We start from the raw sequence: 23021 nt of genomic DNA, 5'->3' as shown, positions 1-23021 counted from the left end.
GGTCTGGGGTGGAGGGAGGCCTTCACAGGAGAGAGAAGGGTCTTGCAAAGTCCAGGTCCGTCTCTTGTGCCAGTAAAGCAGCATGCACGATGCTGGGCGAGTTGGCATCTTTGTTGTATCTGGAGGCGACAAATTTGGCAAGAGAGTTAGAAGGCACAATCAAAACTATAACAACTAAAGAACAAAGGTAGGGACTAATTCTGCTAGGCCTGTGATTAAGAAAAGTGGCTTCCTTGAAGGAGGTGTGCAATAGCATGCCACACCTCTCTGAAGCCCTTGTACCCATTGTACTTAACGCAGGGTGGAGGGAAATATCCTAGGACTCCCCCCCACCCCAATTTAACACCTCTGGGCCCTTTCTGTTCAAACCATGAGGACAGAAAAGAAAACCTGTTTCAATGCGAAGCCAAATAGGCCAACCCATACTTCACCAACTCAACCGTTTAGTCAAGTCAAACAGCGGCGTCCCCGGGGAGAGAGGGGCAATGGGCTCCTTGAGTGAGACCTACTTTACATAAACAGCCACCCAGGTAATGAGGCCATAGGCACACACTCTATGAAAACAGAAGTGAGAACACACAGGTGTTAATTCAACAGCAATCACAAACCAGTCTGAGTCCACAAGACTACCGTTTGAAAAGACATTCAGTTGCAAGGCTTTTGCTGGAATATTAAACAGTGACAATCTGACCAGTCCTTCTTGCTGGTAAATTGAACATCTCTGATGACGTCACAAACCCAGTTTAACTTCCAAGTGGAAACAAAACTTTGAAGACAGTGAGCTACACCAGACTGATGTCCACTGAGCATTGTGATCTTCCCTGAATCACAATTTCTCTCCTTAATTCAATCCATTTGAGGACAATGAGGGTGATATTAAGTCCAGTTTTAATTTTGCCTGTTCCTTTGCATAAACACAACAAGAGCAACAATTGATCACGTGTGATTTTTTAAGTCGGCCTTGCTGGAACTCACAGGTAACTTTTAGATGGAGCTTTCATTTGCCCTTCAGGGCGCAGAAGCCAAGCCACACTCCTGCCACCTGGCTTTTCCTGAAGTACCTATCTTCCTCAAGTCCTCAAGGTTCCTGTCATGTTTTAAGGTTCCTTTTTGCCATCTTTCAGGAAAGCAACCTTCATTCCTTCCCTGGAAAGACTGCCATGAACCACGTGACCAGACAAGGTACCAGGCCTTTTCTCCGGTGGGCTTCCATCAGCTTCAGAAGTCAACGTTGGTCCCTCAAGGCTTCCTGGGAACAACCAGAGCCCAGTCATGCCCCTCTTCAGACATGACATTCCAGTCAAAGTCTCAATGAACAAAACCACCATTGGAAGCTGGTCTTACCGGTTTTATGCCATCTTCAGAATGCCAAATTCTGGAGGGATCAGGTAGGGAAAGAAATACAAAGCAGGCAGGAAGATCCTCAATCCTTCCAATATCCACCAGGATTGCATTTCCATGCCTTATACCTTTCGTTGTTTCCTTTCCCACTTGATGTGAAGTTTTTGACTCTTCCTGGGAAACCTCAAAAAAATTTTTTTCCAGACCAGAAACAAAGCAAAGTCCAAAGCAAAGACAGAGTTCCAGAAGAAGGGGGACTGGAACTAGTCTTAGAATCTTGTCTCACCTCCCCCTGGTCCTACCACCTGGTCACACAGGCTACCTTTCTTAGGTCCCAAATGGCCCACAGCCTCACTGGTAGAGGCACTGTCTCACCCACCAGTGCATCCACTAGTCTCTTGGCAGAGACATGACCTCTCACCACCCAGTCTCATGGCAGAGAGATGCTCTCTCACCCCACGCCAGGTTCCCCCGGCACCTAATGACCCTCCCTAGGTCCCAAATAGTAAAGGCACTCTCTCCAACTGGCTTCACAGATGGCCTCTCCTAGGTCCCAATGGCCAAACAGCAGAGACAGAGGATTCCTGATGTACCCAAACCAGTAAAGTTCCAACCACATCCCCATAAGATCAGAAAACAAGCCAAGAAACCAAACAAGCAAAGTCTAATCCTACCCAAGAGTGAGATTTCCTTTTCTCCAGGTTTACAGTGAATAAAGTAAAAGAAATGTTGTCACCCTGTATTGGGGGTCGCTGTCCTTTTCCAGAAGAGGAATTTCAAATCTCCTTCTGGAATGCAAGTCCAGCTTTCCCTTTCAGCGTCAACCACAGCAGCAGGGTCTGCATGCCCTCAGGCGGTGCTCCTTTTACCTGTGCGTGGTGTATCTAGGGCTTGATTCCCGTCAGCTTTAGGGGAGAATGCATTGTTAACAGAACGTCACAGAGACCAGTCTGTGGTTCAGCGGGCTGCTGTTCAGGGCCTTGAGTCTTCTAGGTCTTTAGTAGGACTCAGTCCCCTGGCTGGAACGGGGACAGGGGTTCTTCGTATGGGCAGGCAAACCTGCAATGAGCAAACTTGTGCCCGGGTTACTGGCTTGTCCTACATTCATACAACTGATACAATGACATGAATAAATCCCCCCAAATATTTTTCTGACGAAATAAGCCAAATGATTCTATTTACACAGAACTCTAAAAAATTCAAACCTTACCTATAGTGATAGAAAGCAGATCAGCGGTGTAGCCTGGCTGCCTCGAGCTGAAGGAGGTGTAATTGACTACAAAAGAACATGGAAGAAGTATTTTATATCTTGACTGTAGTGGTGGTTACATGGGCGTTCTATTTTTTTTTTTCACCTTATAATACCATTCTTTTAATGAAGACTTAAAAAAAATCAAGAAACTATTATAAAGAAAACAAAAATAAGAAAAATTTTACATAGTTGATACTTTGAGTCAATTAGTTTTTAAAAATTTAGCTAAACAACTGTACAGTAATATTCAAATACATTCATTTGATTTATACAAAAGAAACACCCTAACACAGTAGTCTCATGATGCCTTGGCAAACACCAGTTTGATGCTTTAGGATTTTAATGTTAACAAATTTTCAAACTCAAGCAAGTTTGGAAGTGTCTTCATACTGAGTTCCTTCAACTCTGCGTCCTTTTAAACGGCCAGTTTCAACGACTGTGGTAGCTGAAAAGGTCTTCTCATTGATGGACTCTAAGGTGCCTTCATTTCCTCTGTAGCCTCCGTTTAAAACGAGAACTCTTTCCTGGTGCTGGAATTACTGTTTCTAGCTGAGCCTGGTCAAGTTGCAGCTTGTCTCCACAGTCGATCATGTTTGCAACAGCTGTGCGTTTGTCAGTTAACTTCCTTAACAATGCCCTTTTTCTTACAGTATTTCTCTCCAAGTTTTTTGGTGATAATTTTCATGATAATTTCAGGCTGCAACCAGTAGTCAGTTCTGGCAGCTCTTTTCTTTTCCTCTTCAATCTCCATGATTTCATCAAGTGCGGATTTCTTTTTTTCTTTCCGTTGCGCTGAGCTCCGGAACGATTCTTTCCGTTTCACTGAAGCTGCGGTCTCTACCACCTTCCATGCACTTGGTCGCAAAGAACTTGACTTGGAAGATGTTGCTGTTGAACTACATGCTCCTTTATTAAAATTAAATGTCACTTTCTCCTCTTCATTCTCTCTGCTTAATTCTGTAAAAACAGGAGCTTCCTGTTCTTTCCCTTCCAGACCTCTTCTCGCTTGTTCTCCAATAAATCTGGCAGTTTTTTCTTCATCATCAAGGTCCTGCTGCTGCTTTTTCTCTAGCTCCCGTTGCCGGTGGATAGTTTCTGGGTCCCTGTCTATGTACTGCATATACCAGTCTTTTGGTGTCTTGTCCACTTTACACAAGCCTTCCCTGCCCAGCCACTTGGTAAAATCAGCCAGGGTCTCCCACTGAGTGTCATTCATATGGATGTGCTCTCGGTGGCTAATATACTCATTATAAACAATACTGTTGTGAACTCTTAGCGCCAAAGCGTCTCCTGAGAAGTTCTAGAAAGTCATTTCTGAATTCCTCTGAAAAATAATCCATAAACTGCTGAGGATTTTCTGAAGTGAGCACTAGTTGTCTCTGATAAGATTCAGACACACAATGACACTTAAAGCCATTCTCGTCCCAGCCCTGCTCCGGGCACAGCTGGCAATACCAGCGCAGCTTCTGGAGCCCCTTGGATTCGATCCTGTTGGCGACGGCCTCAGGGGTAAGAGAATCTGACTTTCCCAAGCAACCACCTGCACGCTCACTCTGCAGGGCCCAGTGCACTGCCAACCAGCTATTTTCCCTTTTCGTTTGGGACCTCCCCTTCGTTGGCCCTCCTCCTTGCAATAGGCACATGATTGGCACCTACTGGGCCACTCCTCCTTCCTTGGGGGGTCCTGCTTTCTCCTCTGGCCTTGCCTCTCTGTTTCTAAGAACATTGTGGCCTCTTTACCTTCCTTGCTTCCCGGGCATTGTAAAGTTTAAAGGCAATGTCTACCAGCTGCAAGGGATTCGTTCCTAATGCCGCATTTAACTTCTGGAGTTTTCTCCTAATATCCAGGACATGTTGCCTAATAAAAGTCATGTTCACCATCCTCACATTTCCTGGTGCCTGTGGCTCAACATCAGAGTGCTTTCTATAGGCCTGATAGAGCCTCTCTATAAATTCAAAAGGGTCCTTATCTGGTCTTTGTTGATCCGCAAGTACCAGATTCAGGCTCTTTTGCTTGGGCACCCCCTTCTTAAGCCCTTCCAGTATACACTTTCTATAATCTTCCAGAAAGGCTAGGTCCCCACCATTTGGGTTCCATTTGGGCTCTGTGAAGCGAATTGCCTCAGCGGGTTTGGGACCCCATCATGATCCTCGTGGTGCACACGCTGGCCCTCCGTTCGCCCTATTTATAACCAGCCGTCCCTCATCTGCAGTTAGCAGGATACTGAGAGAGCCTGTACACCTGCCCAGTTTGGATGATGAGTGGCAAACATGGAGGCGATAAGATCTGCCATTCTGAGGATCCTTCCTGGGTGAGTGGTCAGAATTCTTCCAGTTCAGTAAGTGTGAAGTGGAGAACAGAGTCTGGGCCCAGTAGCAGCCAGCAGGCCGGCCTTGCTGACTTACTCAGTCCATAGGGTGCTGCCTCGAAGGAAACTGCCTAGCTCCGGATGGGGATGCTCCCTGGCCAAACTGGGTGCTCTGGTGGGTCCTTGAGGGGGAGACCCATCCCTTGTCATATGGGGTGGAGCTGTTGGCTCCATGGCCTCTGCTTTAGGGGGAGGGGGTGGTGGTGAGGAAGCTCCTTCTCACCATCTTGGGTCCCCTGGGTTCAGAATATTGATGAGGTTTATCTCCTCATTCTCCCTTTCTTCCTGTGTCCTCTTACCAGGAAGGGGTTTTGAGGCCTCCTCCCTCATCAAGTGATTCTCTGTCCCTGGTGAAATTCTATTATGCAATGATATAAATGCATTGTTATAATGGATTTCATCCCATCTGTCTGTTGGCAATAGTGTTTCAACTGATGGTACAATAACTTAGGGAGCCATGCATGGGTCATCTTTCCTCATAATCCAAAATGTACATAGGCCACACAGTGTTACAATGATTAATCAACATCTCCTTGGTCATTGGATAATAGCAGCAAATACTTCAGTCCTCCAAAACCCTACCCGCGGGCTCCCTCCGGGAGCCAGCACAGAACCGCCCTTATTGGTCCAGATGTACAGGCCAAAAACTGTAGCCAGAAAACCCAAAAAAACCTGAGAACATAATCAAAACTGGTATCCACAATTCCATTACTCCAAAGAGTACTCACAGGCCAATCTTCCGTTAACCAATCTCATAAACCTGGTTCCCATACAATGGCTCGCCCAAAGCATTCCTCACCTGGGCCTCATTTCCTTTCCACCAGCCTGGTGTGTTTAGGCAGCCAGCACCTGGAGTGAGCATGCAAAGGAACTTCTGACACTGGGAAACCCATAGTCCCACTCTCGGGGCTGACCAGCCACAGGCAGCTAGGGTCCCACCTGAAGGGCCGTTGCTGCTACTGAACAGTGAGTTGGGGCCCTTCTGCCCGCCGCCACCCTTGAGGCAAAATTCCAGAGGCAAAAGTTTGGTGATAAGGGAAAGGAGTTGGGGTTTTCTGTTTGTTTGTTTGTCTTTTGCAAATAGAGGTGCTTATATTTAATTTTTAAAGGCAGTCACATATAGTTGTATGATAAACAATAATAGCTCTGGTGGACAACTTTTATTAGCCGAAGTATCACCAGAAGAATCACTAGAGAATCTGAAATCACAAGCACGATGCCTATATACTTTAAAACTGCTGCAAAAATCCTTTCGTTCAAGCAAGCAGTAGAATATGAATTCTGTGACCAGATATGGCCTCCCAAGAAACTGGGTCCATCCCATGTGAGGCCGTTGGTGCTCAGAATTTTTGCTGGGACCGGACCTGCTGCAAGCCATTCAACTACTTTTCCATTTTTAGAGGAGGAAAGGTAAGTGCAGGTAAACGGGACTTTTCTAGCAAAGATGGTGATACCCTCTTGATTATCAATGCCCAGGAACATTTTTCAGTCCTTACTTTCCTCCTGCATCCGTAGACCTCTTCTAACTCTTTCTGAATGGTTCATTTCAGTTTTTAATCGTGATTGCGCTTCTTCCTCTCACCAGTGTTGCTCTTGCCTGTGATTGTTGTTTTTTCCTATGTATACACGCAATCCCTGGGCAATGTTTAATTCTACACATCCACAATTACCTAAATATTGTCAGTTCATGGCTAGATCACTATGCTCAACTCCTGTCCCTATTTCCAACTGTCTGGGGTTTATCTAGGTACACCATAGCCGTCTCAAATTAAACGTTTAACTTAAACTGAATGCATCGTTCTCATGACTACCGCTCTCACTAACTGCCCCTGTAAAACCTGGTCTCTTCCAGCTGCATTTTCTAGCTTTGTGAATAACACTATTTTCCAACAATTCCAGTCAGAACCCTGAGTGGTGCTCATTTCTCTCCATCAAATATTTTCAATCTTGTTGCTCTACTGCTACTGGCTAGACTGGAATGCCAATTCTTGTAGAATAAAGACTAAGCATCTCAATCTGGAATTCAAGGCCTGTGTAGAAGAAACAACACTATAAGAATCCTTAAAAAGGTGCTAAATTTTACTGTTTGTTGAACTGTTCGATGCAGCTGGGTTAAAAACAAGCTCTAAGGAGCTTTACATTTGCACTCTTACAAAGCTGCTGCCAATCAGTTTTCATGTTTACTGTCACTTGCTACTGCTGGGGGAAGCATTTGGCATTAATATGTTTTACTCACTTGATCTTTGCATGTAATAGTAGTTGCACAAATCTTAGGATTCTGAAAGCAGTTCCAGTGATGGAGCAAACCAAAAACTAAACTATAGAAAGATGGAAAGTGGGTGTTTTTAATAATAAAAGGATCACTAGGTGGTTACATCCTCAAATCTTCAATGTTGGTTGTACAAAGGGGTCAAAAGCAGCGCTTGGAGAGCATTATCCCTCAAACACGGAATAGTATTAAAAAAAAAAGATACAAAACTCAGCACCTCTTTCATTTAAAAAAAAAGGTGGAGAAACTTTTAGGTGTTTAAAGAAAAAGAAAAAAAGCTCAAATATTCTCAGAGCTGCCTCGGGAGTAGATCTTAATCCTTCTGCATAGAGAGACGCCTTCATGTCCGCAGTAGGCGATTTGGACTAAATCCAAACTGAGTCCATTACTCATTCCCTCTCCGACTCTTCTTGTGGCTTTTCTTAGATCTTTCAGGAGACCTTGAGTGGCTCCTGTGTCTGTGACTACGGTGATGACCTGGGGACTTGGAGCGGGATCTGTGCCGTCTGTCTCGGGACCTGCTGCGATGACATCGTGGACTCTTGCTCCGATGCCTTTCTCGGCGAAGGGAAGGGCTTCTCCTTTTGGGAGACCGACTCCACCTTCTAGGAGATCGGCTCCTACTTCTCCTGTAGCACAGCGTGGGAGAGCGACGTGGCTTGTCCAAGTCTCGGTAACTTCTCCGGCGGTGATCAGGTGATGCCGCTCTCTCCAACTTCTCATCTTCCTCTTCCTCCTCTTCACTGGACTCCACATCATCCATGTCCTCTTCTAGAGCACTAACCCGAGGCTCCAAGTGCTCTAGCACGTAGCGTTTCTGTAGCCGGGGCAAAATGATATCACAGGCTCTCTCACTGTGCAGTAGTTCATCAATGAACTCATCTACGTGCATCAGTTCAAACTTCCCATTTCGATTCTGGCTCTTAATTTTCCTGTAGTCATTGTACAGAGGCTCCAAGTACTTGTAGCAATCAATTGCAGTGCCTGTCAGCCTCATGTAAAGTGCTCCCAACATACGAACATACTTGAAGTCTTCATTTTTTATAAATTCGACAATGATATCCTTCTCCGGTTGAATCTGAAGCATCTTTAAGGTCAAACACAGAAAGGGTGTTGGCTTTATGTTGCCACCATAGACGCCACCCACAAACCTTAACTCCATGGCTTTATCGACTACAAGTTCAGCCGTCAGTCCAAAACACTCCTCTTTCCAGTACTTGGATTCATAGATTCGCGTCCGAATAATCTTCTCCACCAGATACTGAGGGTTTGTGCCATGGATACTGTGCGCATCCTTCACCGTACGGTTTGCCATTTTAGAACACCTTCAGTTCTATCGGAGTCTTTATTTAAAAGCAGTTACTTAAGCCTATCAAGTCACGGCTTTAATCCCTTAAGCCTATCAATTAAGACTAAGTTCTAACACCTGAGTTCTCGCTGTTCTCAGCCAATCCCATCCTAGACTGCTTTCCTTAGTCTCCCAGCAAACTCCTCCTACGGCCCCTCCCACTTGACCCCATTGATCTGATCAGACCTCTGTCTCACAGTTAGAATCTTGATCCCCATCAAGGTTGGCCCCCCCGAGGCCGTCAAGTTTCCTGGCTGACATCCGAGGTTGGCACTCCTACTTGCACAAAGGCCGGAAATGCAGGAAAGACCATGGCGGCCTTAGCAAGGTTTTGCCAAGCTCCGTTGGAGGGGGGAAAGTGAAGGAACGAAGACCCTGTTTTGCCTCCAAAGGTACTCACTGGCCCAAAGCTGGGAAGTGGGGACGACAGATCATTGGAGAAATCTCTAAAAATGTGGCTCAGATTCAGAATGCTTGCTTAGGTGAATTCCGAATTTGTGACCTCAATGATGAAATTAACAAACTGCTAAGAGGGAATGGACACTGGGTGGTCCTGATTATGTAAATGTTGGCCCTAAAATGCTGGATCATCAAGAGAAAAAGGTCCCAGGAAATAGTTTACAAATACAGGGTCTGGCAGAAGTAACGCCTGCTCAAGTGTGGTTGGTAGGGTAATAACAGGGTGTAATAATTTATAGTTTTAATTTGACCATTTCGCCTAGAATGTCATATGGTGTGCTTGAGTGTGATAGTTATGTTACAGAATTACATGCTTTTGATTTTGTAATAAAAAAGGGATGTTATTTGCGCAGGATTCTGTACTTGGGAGCAGCGAAAGATTTGCCTGGCGTTAGGGAGTTCTTTGAAAAAGAACCTCTTCCCCCTCCAAGAAAAACAAGAGTTGAGCTCATGAAGGCAATCGATTTTGAATTGCCCTCATTTCTGATTTTGAATCGGTTACCTAGATGAAGAGGGTGGTGTTATTGCACCTTTCGAACAGGAATATGAAAAGAACGCCGAGCTGAATGGGTGGAAAAGTGGAGAGCAGAGAGGCTCGACTGGTAAGAAGAGAAAAGGACAGGGAGGAAGAAGAGGAGGAAGAGATCAACATCTGTGCTGTCACCAGGGAGGAGTCTAAGGAAGGCAGCCTGGAGAACAGAGGGGAAGGCGGGCAGCCGTAGTCCCTGCCCATGTCCCTGCGCGTTGCTGCAGGAAGTCGAGGAGGCACCTGCACAGAGGAAGAGGACGGAACTCCTGCAGAAGCATGCGAGAGACACCCCGCAGGCCCAGAGAGAAGAGGCCAAAAGGCTCATGGGATATCGGGGCTGAGCGAGGGCCGTCCTCGGGGTCTGGAAATCTGCTGGGAGTGCTCCAGCCCACCTGGCCCTTGCATTAATGCCCAGGACTCTGCTGTCCTGGGACTGCAAGCTGGCCAGCTAGGGTCATAAGGCTTCCTGCCACCTCTTACCTGGTCTTACCTCATCTGTTGATCCCACCCCAGGAGCCCGCCCCGTGCTTCCCTCGCAGGCTTTCTACACACTAACCGTTCAGCTGTCACCTTTGTACAAATATTGTGCTCCTGTGTGAACCCACTTATTTTTATCTTGAGTGTGTAAAACAGGCTGCTAACTGGCTGCCTGGGTTTTATTTGGCCTTCTACTGTCATTTGGTGGGGAGGGTGATCAATTACTACCATTAAAAAATAGTTGTGCCTAAAAAGACATCATTTGCAACCCCTCTTGAAAAAGGAAATGTGTCAACCCTGCGCTCATATCCCACGTGTCTACTGCCAGCCAGAGCGGTACATTTCGGGCCTGGCACAGTTCTGTGGCCCAGTCAGTTACTTCTCTTCTATGACGGGTCTGGAGAGAGCTATTTTTATTAAAGATTTTTGTATGAGAGGGGGAAAAAATCGCCATTACCAAACAGTAAATTGGGGTCCTGCTCCCCGCCACCACCCTTAAGGCAAAATCCCAGAGGCAAAGGTTTGGTGATAAAGGAAAAGTCTTATTTAAAAGCAGTTACTTCAGCCTATCAAGTCACAGCTTTAATCCCTTAAGCTCATCAATTCAAGTTAACCTCTAACACTTGAGTTCTAGCTTGTCCCCTGTTGGTTTCTATAGGGTGAGTTTACAAACTAAAACAACGTAATGCACAAAAGCCACACCATCCCGGAATGGCAGGCTCCTGCCTCAGAGCCTGTTCCCTCTAGAACACCCAAAGAATAACCCTGCCCCCTTCTGCCAGGCCAGCCTGACCCCAGGAAGTGCCCGGAGTTCCTTCCCACCCAAAATCCCATCCCCTGGGAAACGCAGGCAGCTGCCACAGGATCATCCAGGTTTTCATTGCCCAGCAAAATCCTCCCCTGGCCCCTCCTGCTTGTCCCCAGCGATCTGATCAGGTCTCTCTGGATCAGGCCGGCGGCCTTGGCTATCTGGGAAGATAGACCTACGTTCAGAGACCTGCATGTTGGTTGGGGAGGGGCCCTCCCACGCAGGCTGTGCAGCCAGCAACAGCATTTCTGGAGGGGTTGCAGATGCAGTATCCGAGCCATACGATGAACCGGCAGCTGAATGTGATCAGAAGCATGAAGAGCTGGGTTCTTGAGCTTCCAGGCCTGGGACTTCTCAGCCATTAAGTACTAAGGGTCTCTGTGCCTAACATGGTGCTGCCTGGGGGAGGGAGGGCTCTGCTCCAGGCCTGTGATGACTTCCGCCTCCATCCCACCAAATCCCAGCCATGCCAGCCAGTCTCCACCCACCAAATCCCATTCAGGCATCTGGTCCCCACTCCACCAAATCCCATCCTTCTTGTCTCCACCCACCAAATCCCATCCTTCTAGTCTCCACCCACCAAATCCCATCCTTCTAGTCTCCACCCACCAAATCCCATTCAGGCATCTGGTCTCCACCCACCAAATCCCATCCAGGCCCATTTTACTCTCCCCTGCCAATCCCACCCATGCCTTAAGGCCCAATTCTACTCTCTACCCAAACAGCTTTGCCTAATTCCCACAACCCTAATTATTAGCACATAATTACGCAAGCAAATGAGAATATAAACTCAAGTGTGACCAGTCTCGGTGAACTGACCCAGCCTGACTTCAGACAGGCCTGGATGGGAGAACCCATCTCCACTGTAGAGAGGATGGGACGGGGCCAGAGAAATGGATCTGTGCTGGGCAGCGATGGGAAGAGGAGGGGAAGCGCTGCTGAGATCCAGGTCAGTCTGGATATGCCGGTGCTAATGTCTTAGTTTTGACGAGCGTGTTGTCAACCGATGGTCTTTGGCACCAGTTCAACACCCACAGGAATCCTGAATTGAGGGTGCAGGGAAGAAGGAAACTTAATTCGGTGCAAAACAGCTCCCCCGTGATATGGCATGGCTGCGGGACAGCGCGATAGTATCATAGCTCATCGTGAAGTAGGACGGCTGTGAATTGCACAGCCGTAAGGCTGCCCTGGAGCGAGGCGGTCCTGGGGCGAGGCCCCTCTCAGGCTCCGCAGCTGTGCTCTGCTCCAGCTGCCCGCTCCGCTCCGCTCCAGGGACCTGTCTTCAGTGCCTCAGCTCCACCCAGGAACATGGCTGACAGTCTTCAGAGGAAAGGGGGTGTGTACTCCCAGAGCCGAGCCCGAGGAGAACTGACTTATCTGGACAGAAGTCCCCACCCCTGGTCCCTGATTGGTTTGTCCTCATCCCAATGAGGACTCCAAATTCTTGTAGTTTGGTTGGTCCAAAAAGCACTGTCCTCATTGGTCGGAATGGAGCTGCTCTGTGTGGTCAGTGAAGATGCTGAGGGGGTTAGAGCTGCGCAGCTCCGGCTGGACCGGCAAGCCTCAGCCCTACTGGTTGAAACAGGATTCCAGGAAGTCCTTTATAAGGGCTGGCTCAGAGGGCAGAAACACAGGGCAGGGGGGCCGTTCGTCTGCACTGCATCCTAGCTGCAAGGATTTCAGGAAAACCTGCCGCTTGAGTTGACGTGAAGCTCTGTTTTCCCATCTGTAAAAGGGGGATGATGACCTGTACAGTGTCAGGCTACGAATTAAGTGTTCTTAAAAGTGACAGCATCGGTTCTTAAAACCTGTTACATCATGACAGCTACCATTTTCTGACATTCATCATTATTTTCCCAAGTGGAAAGGAGTCTTGAACCACACACACTTCTAGAAAGTTCCCTGGTCAAGCTAGGAAAAGGGGAGGAAAAAGGTTGTAACTCTTGATGACTTTATTTTGAGGCTCAAGTCAGAAGTTATGTAGCAATAGTAAGCCCAGACCCGGGAAAAGTCTGAAATCTCCCATGTCCCGGGTAAAAGGTTCATAAGTCTTCTGAGTAACCTGCCCAGCCTGAAAGCCTAGAGCTCAGTGTTTTCCTGGGAGGAAGAAGGAAATCTTGTGATAAATAGATATGTCTGTTTCAGTAAGAGCATCATGGGAATTTAATGAGGTCTTCCAGCCATGTCAGGGCCATCGCGCATAAGTGCGTGGTGACTCTCAGGGTTGGCAGGGCTGACGGCTCCCACACCAGCCCGTGGTCATGTGACCACATCTGCCTTCCTGAGCATCGTTCCTGACGTGAGTAAATAATGGCTCTTTAATCAAAACCAGACTGCGCCTCTCGCGCCCAGCGAGCACCTCGCCAGCACAAGCCTTCCCCCTGTGCCTGCAAGTTTTTGTGTCGGGGGTCCAGGGGGTCTTTGTCTACACGTTCTAAAAGCAGCTCCTTTAGGGCGTCATCTCTTCTCTGAGTTTCCTTTTTGGCATAAGCCAGCCAGCCTGTCTGAAGGCGAGAACGGGCAGGCAGGTTGCAGAGATTCACCTGTCTGGCCCAACTCCGCCCGTGGGCTGCTGGCCGGCGCTGACCCTGCTCCTTCTGCAGGATTACTCCAAAGCTCAGATTCCATGAAAGGCATAAGTAGGGAAATTTGAGAAGCATGAGCGTCCATGCTTTCTGGAATACCCTTGTTGGCAGAGAAAAGTAAAAAGGCCCACTTTCTGTTGTAAAAAAAAAAAAAAAAAAATAACCCAATTAACGAAGCGATGTTCAGCCCAGCTGGGTGAATGCCAACTGGTCGTATTTTCCTGGTATTTGTGGCAAGACTTGGAGGAGCAGCCAGGATGGTGTGAAGCAGGCTCCAGACACTCAAATCAGAAATCCTAGCAACGTCTCACCCGGGCGGGTGGGGAGCCTGCAGAGTCTCTGAGGGTCTGCAGGACCACTTTCTCTGCTGCCTCCAAGTGACAAGAAGCCAGCACTAGACCTTCTTCTCACCCGAGAGCAGCCGGGCCCACCTGTACCTTCCCAGAAGGGCCTCAATTCCCTGACTCCTGACGGTCCCTGAGGTTGAACAGCCAGGGTCTGGCTGGCCCACATCCCCTTCAGCAGGACATTGGTCACTGCCTCCACAGGAGAAGAGAAGGGGACAGGCTGGGTCACCTTCTTTCACTGAGACTCCAAAGATCCTAACCCCCAGGGCTCCCCCTCCAGTCCGCCGCTGCGAGCCTAGCGTTCTCTCTCTCTTCCGGAAGAGCCGTCTCGTTTGTGCCTCTGACGTGCCCCGCCCCCAGGCGTCACCGAGCACAGCAGCCTGGGTATTGCAATTATGAACTGTTCTGAAGACATGAAGATGAGATAAAAAGTAAGTGTCCAACCTCTGTGTGCACACCTCTTGTGGGCCCCTGGCCATGCTATTCTATATAACCTTAGTCACTTGTCTGAGCCTCAGTCTCCTCATCTGTAAAACAAGGCTGCTAGGGCCCCTCTCAGAGCCTTGCTCTGAGGCTAAAATAAGCACATACACTGTCAGACACTGAGGACAGTACCTGGCACACTGTTATAGAAATGCTATTTTATAAAACCTCGCAGAATGGTCACAAAACCCTTGTAGAGGAAGGAGCTATTGTCTCCCTGTCACTAATGGAGAAAGAAGCAAGTTTGGGACTCTGTGTTCACAGGTCCCACAGCCAGCAAGTGGCAGCCTCAGATTTCTGAGGCTCGCTTGTCTGACTCCAGTCTTTGCTCATATGCCCACTTTAACATAGGACTTCGCTGATTTGGCAACTTGTTCAAAGAAAAGAACCATCTTCCCTCTCGATCACTTTGCATTCAGCAGAACACTATCCATCAATCTCAGCACAATTATTCAGATGACTGGGTTTTTTTCCTCTCTCCACAGCTTTTTAGCCAGTCTATTGTGCTATAAAACAGCTTTAGACATTATTTTATTATCTACCAATTAATTAAAAAACCAGGAAGAGGAACCATGTTAAATTTGTGTAGCCCTTAGCCTTGTTGAACTTGTGTAGCTCAAGTCTTTGAAGAGCGTTTCTACCAGACTTAACTGTGTAGTGAGCACTTCTCTAAGTTCTTGGCCTATGTTAACAGGCACGAGGCTCAGTGTCCCCAGCTGTAATGGAGAAAGGGGAGTCATTTTGAGGACCGAATTCTCTTCCCTATGGGTGTCCCATAGTAAGAGAAAGAACCAGAAGGTGAAGCCTGGCATGCGGGCTCCTGGGTTCGTCTTGGGGCCAGCGGAGCATCCTCCCGGCCCTGCGTTTCCAAGCCTTCGGTGAAAGCCAAGTGCACCATGGGGCCCAGGCAAGGTGGGCGCGTCTGGCAGCGGGCAGTATGTTTGTTATTCCTGCCCCACCTTCGGGAATGAGTGTGGCTTGGTCTATAGAAGACGTTGAGTAATAACCAGAGAAAGGCCCGCTCTGGTTCCCAAATAAACAGGCTCGTGAGTGATGAGCGTACCCCCTTCCCTCCCACCCCCACCCCCACCCAGGGCAGCTGCTGCCACCAGCACCGTGTGCGCGTTTCTTACACGAGGGTGAGTAAACACCACCCAGACCCACTTCAAAAGGCTCCTTGGGCAGCCGCCGAGGGGGCAGCTGCTGCTGATGGAACCGACGTGCCTTTGGGGGGCTGGGCTCCGGCAGAGGGGCTGGGGTGGCCTCCGGTAACAGACGGCCCCAAGATGTCCAAATACATCAGTGTGGAGGCCTCAAAGGCCCAGAGAATGAGAGCAGGAAAAATAAATAATTCCGTTATCTCTGATGAATTTTTGCCTTTGATCTCATTCCCCCCATTCTCCTTCCATTGCTCTTTCTCCCCACCCCCTTCCCTGATTTTTCTCTCCCCACTACCTCTTTTTTTTAAACCTTTCCTCGTACTTTGATTTATGCCTCCAACCGTTCCACGAGGCTGACGTCCCCTGATGAATTGGTAGGGTTGTTCTGTTCTGAGACCCCGAGCCGGCAGCTGGGAAGGGGCCAGGGGAAGGGTTGGATGGTTCCTTCCAAACAGGGAGAGACGAGGGGTGCCGCAGAGACCAGGCCGGCCCTGCTTCCACTCGCCGCCTCTCGAGTTTGAGCCGACCTAGGAGTAGAGAGAAGGATACTTTCCTGCTGTCCTTTCCTCCTTTGGGGATTATTCATTCGGGACCCATGAAGTGCTTCCTGCATGCAGGGCTCTAGGAATCAGGGTGGGGGGCAGCGCAGCCACAACCTGGAGCAGCCACGGGAGATGCTCTCGGTCTCAATCTGGACAAGACCATGCCCAGATCTCAGGCTCTGGGGCCAGACTGCCCAGGTTCAAGTTCAAGCTCTGCAATTCACTAGCTGTGTGATGTTCATTTAAGAAAATGACTCAACCTCTTTGTGCCTCAGTTTCCTTATATAAAATGGGGTAACAAGGTCCATATCATAGGATTAAATGAGTTAATACAAAAAACATTTAATCGCAGACTTTTCTATTACCTATTAGTGAGACAAACAGCAGGAAAAAAATGAGGATCCCTAGAAGTAGCTAACAGAGGCACACAAACTAGCTGGAGGCTTCAGAGAAAGCTCCTGGGGATAAAAGTAGCCTAGAACAGCATGTACCAAGGTCCTGGGGCTGAAGCATTTAAGGAGTAAAACGCCAATACCATTCGAACCTGGAGATCTCATGGGGTCAGAAGAGTGCTGACGTCAAAGGAGCTGGTAGCAGTCTTACAGGACGGGATCAGGAGCTTGGTTTTCACCCAGGTAGTATAAGGCAAGGTGAGTGATGAGACGTGCGTTTAAAAGTCCCCTGTGGCTGGTGCCTGGGAACGGGGACTCAAGTGGAGGCCAGGAGAGCACATACGTTATTGGCATTGTCCAGCTGGGAGGTGATGATTACAATGGAGGCCTGAATGAGGACGGCTGCTCCTCTCACTCTCCTTGAAAGGAGAGCGATGAGGCATCGCCGAAGGAATGTGACCGGCCCCAACTGAACCGAGCGGGGGCAAAGGCAGTCTCCTGGGCTTGGCAGCAACTGGGCGTTGAGGGAAGACTGGTGGTGCATTTTCTGTTGGGCTTGCCAAGTGGCAAAGAAGACCATGGAGCAGCTGAGTTCAACTTGGACACACCCAGGCAGGAGAGCTTTGGGGCCGGAGCTAACGAAACTGTTAGGAGCCCATGCGAGCAGGTGGCTGTGCTCTCCGGGCCGAGAGACTCCCGGCAGCCGAAGCCTGACTACAGAAAGTGATGGTGACGATGGCCAAACCCTACTGCACATTGGGATTTTTAAAAAGTCCTCATGCCTGGCTCCCACCCTCAGATGTTGATTTAATTAGCACGAGATGTGACTTGGCCTCAGGTTTTCATTTTAAAGCTCCCAGGTGATTCGAACATGGAGCAAAATCTGGGAACCACTATAGTAAAAACTCACACATTAGGTTCGGGTCAAATACTGTGCTAAATAGATGGCATACCCTGACTTTAATCACTGTGACAACCTCTTGAAAGGCATTTCTTCATCTGTCAAGGGGAGATGGGAGTAATTACTTTGTAAGGTGAAATAATTGCCCAAAATGACACATCTGATACGCAGGTCATGTTTGAACTTGAGTCATCTGCTCCATGTACTGGGCTCATAACCGCCACCCGACAGTGCCTTCCCATCGTGGGACCGAACAAGGCTGGCGAGTGGTGGTCCAGGAACGCTGTCTTGGAAGCTCCTCCAGAGCTGCTCAGCTGGCCCCAGGGACTCGGCACTGAGAGCAGGCCCGGGTGTGCGAAGTCTAGTTTCTCCTTGTTCGGTCTCACACGGGCTGCCTGGGTTCGGTGGCGAGAAACTCACCGGCAGTTTGAACTTGGGGACCTGGTATCCAAGGAAGGGATATTGGGTTCAGCCACTGCTTGTTGTGAACACCATCAAAGGAAGGCATGCCCCTGGTGTGGATTTTGCCTAAATGACCTCTAAATCCTTAATGCTTCAGTTTTATGGTTGGGTATTAGGGAGGTCACAGACATTGTGCTACCGAGGACTCCTGTCTGTGCTGGGCACCCCCTCCTCTTGCTCGGCTAGCCTTGGGATTTTGGCTATGTTGTGGCCCTCCCCCGCTTCAGAATTGACCATGACCGTGTGGTATGATTCTTCCAACTGTACTTTTATACTATTATATAAATGAGTCCCAAATTTTCCACTCTGCTTTGGGCATTTGATGGTTTTCAGCCGGGGCAAGGATGCAGCACTGACCATCCACATGTGGCTTCCGGTGCCAGGAGTGGAATTGCTGGACCACAGAGCATAGAAATCTTCACCTTGACTTTGTGAATAAGGCCAACCCGATTTCCAAAGCGGGTTGGACCCCTCTACCACCAATGAATACTTCATGGGAACCGCTGAGCCACACCTCCGCCAAGCTTGTCTACCCGGCAACGACGGGCTTCCACAGTCCAACATACCCTTCACTCCTTGCGCCCCTCCCTCTCCCTCCGCAGCACCATTCCTTCCATGGTCTTCATCTGCTCTTCCAACGGATTCTCTGCAGTAGGGAGAGAAGCAGGGTCTCCGTTTCATGGATAACCGAACTGAGGGCTCTTTACCCCAAGCCACATGGATGGAAGAGGCAGATCCAGCTCTCACATCTGCCCTTCACTCAGTAACAGTCGCTCCTTCAAGAATCATGGTCCCCCAGCTGCGTATGAGCGTCCCCTGGGTCCCCTGGAGTGGGTAGCAGAGTGGCACCTTCCCCGGGTGGGGAGTGACTTCCCTTGCAGGCATTTGACTCGATTCTAAAAGCTGGCAGTGGTGTGGTTTTGTGGCTTCGGTGATTCCAGACTATTCCGAGGCCGGTCCTATACTTGGGGAGGGAAGACAGCCATCAGGCAGGGGCTGGGAGAAGTTTACACTTTAGAACGAGACTGCGCGGTTCAAGGGCTGAATCCATTCAGAGCAAGCCCTGTGACCTTGGGCAAGTTTCCCAAACTGGCGGAGCCTCAGTTTCCTGCATCTGAAAATGGAAATACTAGCACCTTGCTGCCTGTCACGGTGAAGATTAGACAAGACCGCAGCATATGGTCGGATGCTTTCATTAGGACCTTTGGAACATGCCATACACCACCAGCACTTCAGAAAGAAAAGAGGATATGTTCGAGGAAGTAACTTAATTCTAGCAGTTAAGGTGTCAATGTTGAGCAATTTTTATTCTTGATAACTCACAGATCCCCCAGCCAGAAGTATGAAGGGAGGAAGAGAGTGTGTGTGTATTTCTGTGTCGGTGCATGTCTTTGTGTGTGCGTGTTTGGGGGAGGTGCTCAGAGCAGCTGGAAGGGCCAGCTAAAGGGCCACCTTAATTAGTGTGGTCTCTTCACGTCGCAGTCACACCGTGTCCATGTTTCCTGCCTGCTGGGCCATCAACTAAGAATAAAATTCTAAATGGATATTATTCCAAACAAAGGATAAAATAAACCCAATTAAAGAGATGGATAAAAGTAGAAAAGGTTAAAATAACAGAATTAGTATAAAACAACTCCCTTGACTAGGTTAAGACCCCTCGCTGTGTGCTCTCCAAGCAACATACATCCCCCGCGAGAACTCCTCCCACTCGTGACTGACGTTGGGTTCCTCACGCTCCCGGCCGCGCAGGAGAGGCAGAGTGCAGAGAGAGCACGCCCACCTTCCCAGGGCTGCATCCCAGCACGTAGCATGTGCTCGCTCAGCCTCTTCTCCTGCTCGCAATGTTATTCAATGAGGCTCCTAAAGCCAAAGAATTTGAGTGAAAGGATGAGACAAAGCTGAGAACCCGACCTAAGGCACAAGCTAAGATGGCAAGCGATGTCACGGGTAGGAAATGAGGAGCAGGTAGGTGGCACAATTATAAAGTGGAGCTGAGAAAACAGAAACCGAACCAGCCAAAATGAAATATGATGTCAGTTTTGGTTTCTTATTCCTTTGCATTTTTAAGCTCCTACATGACCTCTAGGTTCAGAGTTCTGGACAGCTTCGAACTAAGGAAGCTGGACTCCAGAAGGAAGAGACTCTCGCACATCTGTTTTCCCAAGGTTTGCGTTGTCAGCTAGGCGCTGCTTTCTCCTGACTTCCAACAGCGCATACTCTGGTTTTTCTTCAGATTATATAAACCTTTCGCCTTTTACCAATGGAGCGTGAGGTCACCTCATGTCCTCAGAGGGAGCCTGGGCCCAAGCTCGCAGACTCAGCTTCTTTTGGCAAATCTCCCTCCATTAAAAAAAATAATAATAAAAACAGGCGTGTGCCCATAATTCCCAAATATATGTGTGTGTGTGTATATATGTATGTATGTATGCGTGTGTGTGTGTGTGTATTGCAGCTTCTCTTCTGGAAAATCTCTCTCCCTTCCGGGCTTAGGTGGTAGAACCTGCTACAGTGACTGCCCATTTACAAGACGTTTTCTGCCCAAACCAGTTTGCACCAGCCTCAAAATGCCCTGTGGTTTCTAGGAGAAATGGAGGCAGGGAAGGGTCTGGATGGATCGGGGCAGAAAAGGAAGGCAGGCGAGTCAGCAGGTGGCTGCATGGGGTCTGCTGCCCTTGAGCGTCTAGAATCTTTGATCTATGAAGCACCAGGTGACCCCACGGGAGGAAGACCTCGCTATGGGGGTCCAGCTGGTCATGTTCTGATCGGGAAGGAGGATAGCGTGCTAGTCAAGAACACAGGAAGCTGCTGGGTCGCATGGCTGGGATTTCAGCTTGTCCTCACACTCACCGGCAGTTTGAACTTGGGGACCTGTTACTAAACTCAGCAGGTTCACCCCTGGGAGTGTCCCATTCAAGAACGAAACGTGATCGTCACAAGGTAGTTTTATTTACTTGCAGCAAGTTAAGGGGACAGAGGGATTCATAGCCAAAGCTCTGTCTCCCTGAACGGAGGCTAAACCATTGCTTATATAGGCACTCTCTGGTCAAATACACATTGATTTCTTCTCTGAAGTTGGCTACATCTATCCCTTTGAGTTCCTGTCAGGCTCATCTGTCTATAGCAAAACATTGTGCTACATGTTAATGTGTAACAAGAATAGCATTTAGTAAGAATGGCCCAGGCCTTGAGACCCTTGTCCTATCTAACAGACCCTAAATTGTCTCCCCAAGCCTTCTTTTTCTCTCCTGGAAAATGGCAGTCACAGGGCCATAAAATAGTGTTTTATATAGCTGTTGGAATTAAGCAAACTCATAGATGGTCAAGGGCTTTGACCCCCCCATGCCAGACACCGCGTAGCATCTGTTACTACATTATTCCTCCAGCGCTCGACATTTGCTGGCTGTGTGACTTGAAAATTAAAGTGAAATACTTAGAATCAAATCCAATGGAGAGTAAATATTTCTCTACGGAGCCTCTTGTGAGAACCAGAGGAGATTTATTCAGGCTCAGCATTGCCACAGGCCTGGACTTTGGAGGCCATGAAGCTGGACTTAAGCCCTGGACCCTCCACACAGTGTGTGGCTTTGGGCAACAATCTCCCTGGCTGTGCCCCAGTTTCCTTACCTGGAAAATGGGGATAACAGGGTCTCAAGGTGCTGCTGGCAGGGGTAGCTGAGACCATGCGTTAGATGAGACCATGCTCAGCCTGTGATAAAACCTCTGCCAGCATGAACTGCAATGATATGTGTGGAAGATGTTTTTAAGATAGAAAATGCAGGGATAGGAGAGCAAGGCTCTCACGAAGAGGGGGGCATTGTAATTAGATGTGCACCGGGCATCGTCCTCTTTTCTCTGGGCACCTCCTCTCCACCCACACCCCGCGCGATCGGTCTTCCCTTTCTCTCCGTCCCTCTCCCAGGAGGAGAAAGGACTCACGGCGGAGGAGCACCCAGCCCATCTGCTTCAAAACTCGGAAGGGTGCCAAACGCCTCCCGCGCTGGGGCCTCGCTGCCTCTGATAAGAAGGCTGAGGAGAGGTGAATTCTGAAAATTAAACAAATCCTGGTGTCTTGGAAAGGTCACCCGGCTCTGAGGTTGGCCGTCCTGTCTGTGACAGATGGCAGGGCCGGCCAGCAGGAAGAAGGGAGCGTCAGGGGCAGATAGAGCCCATGTCTGGGGCGGCCAGAGGGTAGGTCCCAGGAGGTCACGGCCAGCAGGCAGGCAGCCTTCGAGATGATGGAGGGATCTCCTGTGATGCTGGCCATTGGCAAGTGCCCTGGAGCACCTACAGAACACCCAGAACGGAGGGATCGTTACCCCCACCTGGATGAACTCACCTTCAAGCGAAAAGTTAACCTTTCTCTCTTGCCCCACAGCAGACAAAAATGCCATCTCTCTGGAGGGCGGGCGCCTGCTCTCTCAGCAGCAATGCTGGAGGAAGAAGACGGTGTTGGGCGTCTTGCTGGCCTCGCAGCAGACGGCTGCCCCTTCCACGGGATCTGCGTGAGACTCAGCACGGCCACCGCTCCCCGCCCCGCACAGAACCAGGGGTTTGGGCCGAGCTATGTTTTCCAGCTGCTTGCACCTGTGTCCGGGGGTGGTGGGAGGTCCACTCTGGGTCCTGTTGTGCCAGGTGAGAGGGAGTACAGGGACCACACCAGGAGAGCAGAGGGAGGAAGCCCAAGTCTTGGCTAAGGTGTACTGAAAACTTCCCTCCATCCTGTGGCCAGAACCACACGGCTGGCATGCTGCACGGCAGCGCTATGAGACTGACAGGTTCTGCCGTGGTCCCCGTCTGACAAATGGCCCAGCAGAGGCTCTGCATCTGGGCTCTGTCTGTCCCTGATTATGTAGCCTCAAGGTCAGGGACTTACCGGAGTCCCTGCTCCTCGTGGTGAAACGTTACCATTCCCCAACCCTCTGCCCGCGGCACTGTATGCACTGGTTGGGGGTCTGCATGCCTCCACTGCCACCACCCAGCACCCCAAAATCTGGGAGGGGAGGAAAGCAGAGCACTCGCCTTTCATGGGCCAGAGACTTGTAGAAGCTCAATGCGCAGTACCAGTTCACCCCTCCCCCATTACGGATTTGTGGTTTTCAGTGCCTCCTTTATGAGAAAGATGTACGTCTTCCCTGTGTACCCAGTGGGCCAGAGAGCCAGAGGGGACACGGACTCCGGAATGTCCTCTGGAAACGGACATAGAAATGGCCAACCCGCCTTTTCCCATGAGCACAAATCATATGTATGTATAATGCATGCACATGATATATGATATGTCACATTCACTTATGCATGTT

At 49.2% G+C, this 23021-nt stretch overlaps 1 protein-coding gene and 2 pseudogenes across 1 annotated transcript; 1 reads left to right on the top strand and 2 right to left on the bottom strand.

Annotated features, from left to right (window-relative positions):
- Positions 1-2955: 2955 nt before the first annotated feature.
- Positions 2956-4236, bottom strand: LOC129087195 (DNA/RNA-binding protein KIN17-like; annotated as a pseudogene).
- Positions 4237-7582: 3346 nt separating this feature from the next.
- On the bottom strand, positions 7583-8546 carry LOC129087140 (pre-mRNA-splicing factor 38A-like). The gene has a single exon (XM_054593948.1). The coding sequence runs from the start codon at positions 8544-8546 to the stop codon at positions 7617-7619; it is 930 nt and encodes a 309-aa protein (XP_054449923.1). The 3' UTR covers positions 7583-7616.
- Positions 8547-8881: 335 nt separating this feature from the next.
- LOC129087193 (pre-mRNA-splicing factor ISY1 homolog) lies at positions 8882-9908 on the top strand (annotated as a pseudogene).
- The last annotated feature ends 13113 nt before the right edge of the window (positions 9909-23021 follow it).

Source organism: Pteronotus mesoamericanus, unplaced genomic scaffold (genome assembly GCF_021234165.1).
Source record: "Pteronotus mesoamericanus isolate MK-2021 breed Mesoamerican mustached bat unplaced genomic scaffold, CSHL_Meso_final scaffold_507, whole genome shotgun sequence".
NCBI lineage: Eukaryota > Metazoa > Chordata > Mammalia > Chiroptera > Mormoopidae > Pteronotus > Pteronotus mesoamericanus.
Note: the sequence above shows the minus strand (reverse complement) of the source record. Positions and strands in the feature narration are given on the sequence as shown.

What these genes read in the sequence shown, in the direction of transcription:
- LOC129087140 (XM_054593948.1), bottom strand. Translation starts at nt 8,546, where the DNA reads ATGGCAAACCGTACGGTGAAGGATGCGCACAGTATCCATGGCACAAAC.